At 35.9% G+C, this 11,856-nt stretch overlaps 1 protein-coding gene across 2 annotated transcripts; it reads right to left on the bottom strand.

The window, feature by feature from the left end:
- Nucleotides 1–509: 509 nt before the first annotated feature.
- On the bottom strand, nt 510–11,653 carry ift56 (intraflagellar transport 56). 2 transcript variants are annotated; one of them, XM_079629698.1, is made up of 18 exons: nt 11,201–11,653; nt 10,136–10,282; nt 9,946–10,038; nt 9,373–9,487; nt 8,873–8,922; nt 8,632–8,777; nt 8,344–8,515; nt 7,405–7,582; nt 7,258–7,313; nt 5,611–5,646; nt 5,427–5,480; nt 5,236–5,299; nt 3,116–3,204; nt 2,950–3,033; nt 2,798–2,867; nt 2,493–2,599; nt 2,093–2,226; nt 731–1,203 (listed from the first exon to the last, which is right to left on the bottom strand). In XM_079629698.1, the coding sequence occupies exons 1-18, from the start codon at nt 11,201–11,203 to the stop codon at nt 1,092–1,094; spliced, it is 1,710 nt and encodes a 569-aa protein (XP_079485824.1). In that variant the 5' UTR covers nt 11,204–11,653; the 3' UTR covers nt 731–1,091. The 2 variants fall into 2 exon arrangements, with proteins under 2 accessions (XP_079485825.1, XP_079485824.1); XM_079629699.1 differs by lacking the exon at nt 5,611–5,646 and having other exon boundaries at nt 510–1,203.
- Between the last annotated feature and the right edge of the window lie 203 nt (nt 11,654–11,856).

Here is an 11,856-nt window from a genome sequence, read left to right as displayed (position 1 = left end):
CGCTCTAATGAGCAATTAGAGATGTTACAGTGGACAAAAAAGGATCCCCCTTGAAATTGAACTAATATAGATATAATAGAAGAAAGTGTTTTTCAATGGATTGTGGTTCACAAATTCACAAATGCGTATATTATATGTTAAGAGGTTCTGTTGTTTTGGATTTAAGATTTAAATAGTTCAAAAGTCTTTAAACATAATACAATGTTACACTTTACATTAAGGTCCCATTAGCTAACGTTTATTCATTAAATACTATTAACTAACAATAGACAATACATTTGTTACGGTATTTATTCATCTTTGTTAATGTTAGTTAATAAAATGCAACTGTTCATTGTTAGTTTATAATTAATTTAATAATATTAAGATTTAACTTTTGACATTTTTATTAATTTATTAGTAATGTTAAACCAAGATTAATAAATGCTTTAAAAAGTATTTTTCATTTTTAATGTTAACTAATGTTATTGTAAAGTGTTAACAATATAGTTTATTTATTGATGTTATAAGAGCATATTAATTCACCTTTTCTGTGAGGTTATCACATTCTGCTTTTAATAGATTTAATTGCATTAGTCATTGATGTCACTTGTTCCAAAAGTATAAAAATATCATGCCCAAGCTATACTATTCACACAGATTAATCTTCATAGCACTATAATTCTATAAAACCTATAATACACTTACAGACATTTAGTGTTCCCAGACAAAACAATTAAAGGCTTATGTTGCCTCAAGTATGAAAAGATATAAACTTTATTTGTTGCATTGTTGTCCATTTTACAGAAAACATTAACTGACAAGGATACATTGTAAATACAGTTTTCTTTTTGTGACAGCTGAAAATATTTTTTTTAAAGATATAATGTAACAAACACTAAATAAATGTTACAGTGAGGCTGCAGTTATTGTAGCTGTTTAAGAACATGAGATTCTTTTCCTTCTAAGATGCATCTGAGATGTTGTGCTAATCACATATTTTGTTGACAGACAAACAAGCAGACATAAGAATACCATACAAAAAATATATATTTTTAATAACATTTACAAAAAAAGAGTACTGGTGTGTGTCGGCTCATTTGTAAAGGCAATCATAGAGCCACTCTGTTGTCTTTGGCCCATTTCTTCATGATGCGGATGATGTACTCAACTTGTGGGTTGCCAGTGCTTCTCAACATCGGCAAAACCTCCTTCAGTGTGTCTCTGAAAACAAAGCAGGATTAAGAAAAAGAAAAGAAAAACATAAACATAGAAAACATGACCAGAGTTCACAATCAGTCTCAGTCAGTTAATGGTGGTGCAAAACTTGGGTGAGCTACAGCTGTCAATTTTGTGTTTGCTGTGAATATTTTTACAGATTTGTATAAAGTAACATAAGAATAACTTGTATTTTAAGATGAACATTTACTGGGCTGAAGGAATTTAGGTTTACTTGATTATTCATAGATATGATTTTTCTATTACATTTTTTTTTTTTTTTATCAAATGTGATACATCAGGCTTTTGAGGAATGTTTATTTCTTCATCTCTTAATCATCATTGATTTTTTTTCCCCCATAAAAAAGACAGAGCTTTGATTATAAAACTAAGCATTTAATTATGATCTTATTAAGACATATTATTGAGATATATAGTAATAACTGATACTTGTATGCATTTTATGTACGCTCTAGTCTGAGCTCTAGAGTTATAAAGTAAAGTAAATCTCATTGATTTATATTAAGCATTCAGAATTTTCTCATACTTTTTGGACATTAATATCAACAACTGCACCACGTTGCATATTTTTGCTCAGTTTGGACCTCTGAATAAAAGTTGTTTTTTCCCTCCTCGAGCATTAACTCTATATTCTCCAAATGATATGAGCAATAAAACCCTAATGTGTCAAATATGATACTCAAGATAAACACATATTAAATTTTTTAAATATATTTTATCTAAAGGTTCAATAAACAGACTATTATTTCATATGTCAGGCTTTACAGGGTTGAGTAAATAACTAAAAAGAGTCTAATAAGAGAGTTTAGTTTAATAATCTGAACCTAATAATAATGGCTTTAACTCATTGCTCAGGAATGGCATCGGTTCATACCTGGACTCTCGGCCCGCCAGTATGAGCTGGAAGATCCCAACACACGCTCCACGCTTCCCTTCCCAGTACTCAGGGTTTTGATCCAGTCTCTCTAAAGCATCGAACGCTTTAGCTGCATAGTAGAACTGCCCCATCTGAAAAGAGGTCAGAGCATAAATATAAATAATCTAATGAAACTTCAGAAGAAAACCTTATTGGGGACACAACAAGCAGAATCAGGGATGTAGAAATACCAGCGTAAACTTCTGAAGGACAGTGGGCTGAACAAATGCTTATTCTCAACTACTTGCAACATGGCAATTTTCTTAGCAACCAAGTAAGAATGTAATATGTTAGTGCCACAATGAAGCGGATATATGAACGGAAATGTGTTTACAGTCACAGATTCATACTATGGCACCTTGTAGCAGTCGTTTGCGATGAGCTGCAGGAGGCTGAAGGGGTCAGATGAGGTTTCCAGCCTCAGATAAAGCTCCCAGGCCTGTCGAGCTTTCTGATTCATGATGTCTACAACAGAGGGGGAGGATGACATCAGAGAGTGAGTGGTCTGATGCGTCTACAGAAATGATTCATCAAAAAGAGTTGCGTTTCCAAAGACTATCTGAGCCATTCATCTTCTTTACAAGCAAAGCAGAATTTGACTAAAGCAGAATAGAAAATCAGCTGGCCACAGATCAAAACTTTTGAACAAATAAATGAACCTACAGCAGCGCGCCAACCAGCTGAGGTACACGTAATCATTCTTGATCTTCTCAGTCTGGATGAGCAGGAACACCTGTTCACATACAATTCAGATTCAGTCAGACTTGCACTTGTTTTCCTAAATCATGTTAACTGAACCCCGGGGTGTTCTGTACCTCTTCAGCCTCCCTGTAGTTTCCCAGCGCAGCCTTGGCCTGGGCGTAGTTAAAGCTGAATGTGTCGTCGTTGTAGAAGTAACTCTGCCGGGAAACCAGACCGATATTTGAGGATGATGCGTTTATGTTTCTGCTCTCAATTCAAACACTCTGATATGTGAATTACCTTGACTGAGTTGAGATATATTAGCACATCCTCAAACTGTTTCAGCAGGAAAAAACAAGAGGCCATACACTGCCTGCCCGGTATTGTGTCTTAAAAAAAGAAACAGAAAATACATAATTAAATGTGTTTTACATGTCCAGGACAGAATAAATGGCACCCTTTAATGTATAAAATGTACATTTTAATTGTGTTTGATATAGTAAAAATTAATCCATCCATCTATCCATCCATCCATCCATCCAATCATCCATCCATCCATCCATCTATCCATCCATCCATCCATCTATCCATCCGTCCATCCATCCATCCATCCATCCATCTATCCATCCATCCATCTATCCATCCATCCATCTATCCATCCATCCATCCATCTATCCATCCATCCATCTATCCATCTATCCATCCATCCATCTATCCATCCGTCCATCCATCTATCCATCCATCCATCCATCTATCCATCCATCCATCCATCCATCCATCCATCCATCCATCTATCCATCCATCCATCCATCTATCCATCCATCCATCTATGCATCCATCCATCCATCCATCTATCCATCCATCCATCTATCCATCCATCCATCTATCCATCTATCCATCTATCCATCCATCCATCTATGCATCCATCCATCTATCCATCCATCCATCTTAACATGAGGACATAGGGGAAAATTCACTCTAGAATAAAAGTAACTCTCTTAAAGGGTAACTCTCGCCACAATTGAACCTAGGCTCTTTTTGTTAATCTACCCGAGTCAAACATTTGTGTAAAAGCATAATTAGAATGGAAACTTTTAAGTTTGACCCTATTTTCGTTTTCGGTCAAAATGCCTTTTGAATGGGAGTGCTAGGGGCAGTACAAATATAGCATCAAAATCGCTATTTTTAAAACACTAATGAGGCTCGACACAACATGAAACTGTGCTTGAAGTGTCACCAGGGGCTCTACACATGAACTCGAGCATTGAGAACATTGTTTGTGTACAAAAAGTTTACTAAAAAGAAAGATTTTGAACAACTCACTGTGTTTCCGTCCGCTGGCATTTTGTGAGTCAAAAGTAGTCGATCTCCGAATGCAACGTAATGAACTGACTCCATATGAGGAAATGTCATGAACTTGTAATTCCAATGAAAAGCATGATAACTTAGACACTTAACTCATGGCAATATGTCATGGAAACAAGCTTTAGGAGCTTTCTATCTTTACTCTCCTCATGTTACGTTGCATTCGGAGATCGACAACTTTTGACTGACAAACTGCCCGCGGACGGAAACACAGTTAGTTGTTCAAAATCTTTATTTTTAGTAAACTCTGTGTACACAAACAATGTAGTCAATGCTGGAGTTCATGTGTAGAGTCCCTGGTGACACTTCAAGCACAGTTTCATGTTGTGTCGAGCCTCATTAGTGTTTTAAAAATAGCGATTTTGATGCTGTATTTGTACTGCCCCTAGCACTCCCATTTTCCAAAGGCATTTTGACCGAAAACGAAAATACAGTCAAACTTAAAAGTGGAGTTTCCATTCTAATTATGCTTTTACACGAATGTTTGACTCGAGTAGATTAACAAAAAGAGCCTAGGTTCAATTTTGGCGAGAGTTACCCTTTAAATACAATGAATCTCTCTATACTTGACACATTCACACTGTTGTTTTAATGGAATCCATTCAATATGACAATACAATAATAATAATAATAGTAATAATTTATTATTGTTGTTGTTAAAATATATATATATCAAATTTGGGAAGATGGTTGATGTGCGTTGGGCTGCTCGTGTAAATAAACAGTGCCGTGACTCATCTGATCTACAGGAATTCAAGCAAATTATCTATTTTGGCTATTTTTTTTAAATGGTTAGTTTCATAACAGTGGTTTAATGATAATATATCATATATAATAATATATCATATATTTTATCTTGACCATGTTAGGCACAAATTACATTTAGAACTAAAATGGAAAGGACATCTAATTGAAAGCCACCTCTTTAGTGTAGGTTCAGGCATAGTTTGTGCCAAGAAAACAAACTCTGTCACTGACTCTCTTCCATACAGCACAGGGGCCGGCTGCTGAACCAGCGCTAATACTGTTATTGTTAGCCTAAACAATGATGTTACCGCATTCACTGGCTGAGCCTCCAACCAGCTGGAAAAACTGCTGGGCAATTTTTAAATGGTCCCTCTGTAAAAATACACAAACATATAACGAGATTAGAGAACATTGATTTGGGAAACATGCACAAAGGCTTTGCTGAGAAATGGAGTTTGAGAGGAAATACTGTTAACTGATATAAATAAACCTCACGAACCGATCCAATTTCTTGTCCCAAAGCAGCATTCACCACCCCCTTCAGAATATATTCCTGTGAATCACACCAGAGAATAAAATGTTATCACTAGACCCACAATGTATTTTAAAGGTCATTAAACCCTAAAATACATTTTAAAGGGATTGTTCACCCAAAATGTTTAATTCTGTCATCATTTACTCACCCTCATGTCGTTCCAAAGACGTAAGACTTCGTTCATCTTCGGAAAACAAATGAAGATCTTTTTAATGAAATCTGAGAGCTTTCTGTCCCTCCATTGACAGTCTACGCAATACCACTTTGATGCTTCAAAAAGTTCATAAAGAGATCGTATACGAATCCATATGAATTAAGTGTTTTAGTCCAAATTTTATGAAGAGACACAATCACTTTATTTGATCAACAGATTGCTTTTATTCACATATAAGCATTGATCGACTCACACATCAGTTGTAGTAAACCGAAGCGCAAGCCTGTTCGCTTGACGTGCGAGAACCAATGAGGTTCATTCTCGTGTTACGCAGCACGTTTGAGCTTCAGCAAGAACCAATGAGGTTCATTCTCGTGTTACACGGCACGTTTGAGCTTCAGCAAGAACCAATGAGGTTTGTTCTCACGTGTCACACAGGTTTGGTTGAGCTTCTGTTTATGTTCGCTGATCAATGTTTATACGTGAATAAAAGCCTAAATTCAATCATATAAAGCGATCATGTCTCTTTAGAAATTTCTGACTTAACTGCTCGATTCATATGGATTCGTTTTACAATCTCTTTACGAAGATAAACGAAAGTCTTACAGGCTTGGAATGACATGAGGTTGAGTAATTAAAGACAGTATTTTCATTTTTGGGTGAACAATCCTTTTAACATATGTGACCCTGGATCACAAAACCAGTCATAAATCGCACGGGTATATTTGTGGCAATAGCCAACAATACATTGTATGGGTCAACACTCTAAACAAAAATGGTGCTAAATAGCACTAAAAGTGGTTCATTGGCTTGTAATCATTGGGGACCCACTTTAAGTGCCATATAGCACCTTACCTTTGTCAAATGGTGCTATGTAGAACCATAAGAGCACCTTAACCACCCTAAAGAACCGCTTAAGAACCGTTGAAGAACCAAACTGGGCTTAATAGGTTCTTAAAATGGCAGTGGTGCTATATAGCACCATAAGCACTGCAAAGAACCGCTGAAGAACCACTTTTTTGTGGATATCATTAGGCTAAGTAAATATCATGTTCCATGAAGATATTTTGTATCTTTTCCCACTGCACATATATATAAAAAAATATTTGTGAGTGAATGCAGCACAATCGTGAACATAAATGGACAACTTTAAAGGCGATTTTCTCAATGTTTAGAGTTTTTTGCACCCTCAGATTCCAGATTTTCAAATTGTTGTATCTCGGCCAAATATTGTCATATCCTAACAAACCATACATCAATTTAAAGCTTATTTATCCAGCTATTCATAAGATGTATAAATTTCAATTTCATAAAATTGACCCATGTGACTGGTTTTGTGGTCCAGGGTCACATATGTACAGGTTGCACATCAATGAAAACAACAATAGCACTCATACGCCTGATTTCACAATTAATGTTTAATATTAAGGGGAATTTCAGAACCATTTCTTTCTTCCAGTTTAAAAAGCATAGTTGCACCAAATGTGAGGTATACGTTTATTTGGAGTGGTGATGGAGAGAACGTGTCAACATCATCAGTTTCTGTTCTTTTCTCTGCATTATTCACGATAATGAACTATTTTAAACCAATCATTGCGCTGTATTATGTATGAGAAACAAGCATTAGCGTGGCCTAAATACCTGGGGTGTGGTGGGCTCAAGGTCTTTGATGAGTTTGTAGGCCTCCTGAATGTCATCTAAAAGTCAGATGACAGAGTTAATAACTAACCTGATTAGCCAGTCTCACTGCATCTGCTAAAGACAAAAGGCCACACCTGATCAACACACCTTGTCTGAGATAATAGATGACCAGGTTGAGTCTGGCTTCTGATATGACGTCAATCAGAGGAGGCAAAACCTGCAAGGCCCCCTCACCCCCGCGAAACACCACCAGATTGTGCTGGATGAGCTCTTTAGCGAACTGAAACGAGCTGGAGGAGATATCTATAAGGTTCTTCAACTCAGTCTAAGGAGTCAAGGAGGAGAAAAACGGAAAATAGAGAATTTAAAACCCACATGCATTTTACTTTCTTAATAAATGTTATTGTAAACAAATGATCAGTTCATGTTTCCTCTAAAAGACCTAAAACCAGTCTAACATTGATTTCGCATTACATTACTGCATTTCATATCACATTTCTTAATCCAATCAGATCACAAATTAATTAAATAAATTGCTACAATTTTTGAAAGTTTAAAAGTCAGTAAGATTTTTTTTATATTCAGCAAGGATGCATTCAATTTATCAAAAGTGTATTTTGTTTTCAAATAAATTATGCTCTTTTGAACTTTCTATTCAACAAAGAATCGGTTTTGACATTTGAAATTTTGGAGAGAAAAAATGTATCAGCAAATCAGCATATTAGAATGATTTCTGAAGGATCATGTGACACTGAAGACTGGTGCTTAAAATTCAGCTTAACAATCACTGGAATAAATTACATTTTAGAATATATTCAATTAGAAAACAGTTATTTTAATTGTAATAATAATTTACAATATTACTGTGTTTACTGTACTTTTTATCAAATAAATACAGCCCTGATGAGCATAAGAACCCTCTTTTAAAAATCGTACTGACCCCATACCTTTGAATGTAAATGCATCGTAAATAAATGTTGTCTTAAGTTCATAATCATCAAAGTAACTTTGGCCTTGACTACACAACCTCAGGCCCTAACGTTATAAAATAATTTGTGTATTTGTATACATATTAGTGTAGCTGACCTCAGCAGCTTTGCCATTGTAGAGTCTGAAGTGGTTGCAGGCTTTGAGGTTGAGGGCGATAGTAGAGTCAGGAATACTCTGCAGATACACGGCCAACACCTCCTGAGACACGTCATAATAATCCAGCTTATAGTAACACAAAGCCACATACACATTCAGGGCAAGAAAGTCTCTGTAGAATTGAGAGAGATGAGTCATTAGTCAATGTAAAGTTTTTTTTTTGCATTTTATTGTTTCTCAGAGATGCTTGTTCATATGCTGATGTGATGTCGATGTGTTGTGAAGCACCTGTTCTGCAGTAAGATGCGTTTGTAGATGTCAATGGCCTCCTGGTAATGAGAGCGCATGTAGTGAATGGAAGCCAAGCTCAGTTGATCCTCGGTCACGTCCTCCAGGTTCTGATGGAAACCCATCAGCTTCTTTTCATCGTTGAACTTCAGAGAGCCGAACAAAGCAGAAAATGACATTATCTTCAAAGCGCTACCATAATAATGTCACGTAGGGGATGAAATATTATGGAAAAACTGACCTTATGAGCTAAATGAAAGAGTAGGCGATTCTGAAGCTGAGATTTTGGCCCTGAAAAAGACAGCATGCTATAACATTTGGATGATGAGCTACAAAAAAATATCTAATAAATGCAGTTTTTTTAAATCATAGAGGAATCCTGAAAATGAAAATATACCACGGTTTTAAAAACATTTTTTTATAATTATAATAAATGTTTCTTGAGCAGCAAATCAGCATATTAGAATGATTTCTGAAGGATCATGTGACACTGAAGACTGGAGTAATGATGCTGAAAATTCAGGTTTACCATCATAAGAAGAATAGCCTAATATTTTAAAATATATTAATATATATTAAAGCAGTTATTTTGACTTATAATATTCCCCAAAATGATGTTTGTTTGTTTGTTTATTTGTTTGTTTTATCAAATAAATGCGCCCTGGTGAGCATACGAGATTTCTTTCAAAATTTATAAAAATTTTATCAACCTCAAACTTTTGAAAGGTTGTGAAGACAAACCTTTTAGTGCTGCCTCCTCCGCCTCTGAATAAAGCCCCAGGAAAAAGAGCGCACAGCCCAGAAATACCCAAACATCCTCGGGACACTCCGGCCTCAAAGTGAGCGCCTTGTACTCCTGGATAAATGTGACAAGTAAGAATATGTCATGTTATATACAACCAATTTACATCAGCCATAATGTCACTCTACTAAAGCCCCTTTCACATATAGCGTTGATCCCAGAAAATTCCCATAGAATTGCACACCTTCTGTGTGAACGCAAACGTCCCGAGATTGATCCCGGGATCGATTCCGGGATGGGCACTTAATAACATTGCTGGGATCAGTACTGGAACACACCCTGTGTGAACAATTGCATGACCAATGCCAGAAGTCTTTGTAGCGTCACGTGTCTTTACGGGATGTGTGTGAACGCGTGCACAGATTCCAGAAAATCACTGGCAGTGTGAATGAACCAAAAATCAAACATTCCCGGGAAAAATCCCAGGACACATTATCAGTGTCTTTTCCAGAATCTCTGTATCTCTGAATCTCAACCAAGCATAAACATCCTGCAGAATCTCTTTCTCTAACCTCCATTGCTCTCTGGTGGTCCCCCAAATGAAAGGCACAGAATCCGATCCAAAGGTCCGCATGCTCCACCGACTCTCCGCCATTACGCTGGAACTGATATTACAAGAGAGTTTAAAGTGTCCGAAAGTTCATAAGATCATATAAATGTCATGGAGTTGTAATCTTAGGTCTCATGTGGTTGTTTTTGTACCTCTAATAGAGTCAGAGCTCCCAGGTAGTCTCTTTGGTTTAGATAATCCTCAAGTCTTGGAATCTTTTTTGTTTTATTTTTCTTTTTCTTCTCATTGGAACCGGTGGACGCCTCTCCGCCCACTGCTGGTTTCATCCGTGATAAGAGCTTCAGAACAGAAACAAGAGTTTGGTGCTGTTAGGATGTACAACAGTTCATCTAAATGATATTATCGCACTATAAGTAACTCCAGTTTGTAATCATTCATGTACATATCTATTTATCCACTCATTTAGAACATTAGCCTGAGCAAATCTACTTATTTTATCCGAAGCGATATGTGCATATTTTGTGCAAGTTTAATCGTTGGCTGTTTTACAAAACATTTGCACTATCCTTTGCACATTAGTCATGCATTACAGCTTATCTTTGCACAAAGTGACTATTTTATAATACAAGTAATTTATTGCACTTATAGATAGTACAAGCACAATTACTGTATACACTACAAATTAAAAATGTTGGGGGAGGAAAGTTTGTTTTTGAAAGAATTCCCTTATGCTCACACAAGCTGCATTTAATACTGTGAACTATTATTACAGTTATTGAAATAACTGTAGTTTATTTTAATGTATTGTACAATATAAAAATAACATTGTAAATGTAATTAAACTCCAGTCTTCAATGTCACATGATGCTTCAGAAATCATTCTAAATGTGCTGATTTGCTGCTAAAATAAAAATGTATTATTATTATCAATGTTGAAAACAGTTTTTCTGCTTACTTTTTTTGTGGAAACCGTGACACATTATTTCAGGATTCTTTGATGAATAGAAAGTTTAAAATATTTGAAATAGAAATCTTTTGTAAAATGAATTTAGTTTAGTTATTATAATAATTAAAACAGGCAATAAATACATCTATAAGATATAGTTCAAAAGGTAATAATACACCAGCAAAATAAATATTTAACAATAGGGATTTTTAAAGTGACTTTTGTTCATATATATGACAATTTATTGTATATTGTATGATTTTAATAACAAACCAAATCCAGCAGAGACCGTGTGTTGGTTGATACTCACCATGGTGATTATGATTCACTGTCCCCAAACACAGTCCTGAAACTAACCAGCCATTTTACAATCACTCTGACCACCATAAAGCAGTTCAAATGAATCACACGCAATACAAACAACGCTGATTTAGATCCGTAAATCCAGGAACAGGATTTCTGTAGATGAAGAGGTGAACTAGCCAGATAGCCTGCTAGCTAGCAAACTTGCTAAGCGACTATGTTTAGGTGTGCACAACACAATATGTTAAGCAGATCTTCGTTCGCCTTTGAACACCACACCTGATCCTACCTCCCGAACTAAATAAAATAATATAAAATAACACAGAGCATGAATATACTTGCACGTGGAGTTGTGAGCTAGCTAATCTCTACTGCAGTGTTTGGCGGCGCGGCATCACGCTGTTGCTACGCAACTCACTCTTCACTAGATCCATGGCAGAAGACCACCATGTGATATGATTCTTTCTCAGAGCTTTGCCGTGTGTTTTTAATCGAAAGATGATTAAAATATATCACAGAGATGCTGATACAGAGAAGATAGATACAGGGAAGAAAAAATATAAAAGTTTGCCATCCAGAAATATATATTTTAAAATATTATTATATATAAACAAAGCATGGTTGTCACACAAGCACTGTAAAAGCCCCAGTGGCCTAATGGAT

Source organism: Phoxinus phoxinus (assembly GCF_949152265.1).
Source record: "Phoxinus phoxinus genome assembly, chromosome: 11".
NCBI classification, from domain to species: Eukaryota; Metazoa; Chordata; class Actinopteri; order Cypriniformes; family Leuciscidae; genus Phoxinus; species Phoxinus phoxinus.
This window is presented reverse-complemented; position numbering and strand designations above follow the sequence as displayed.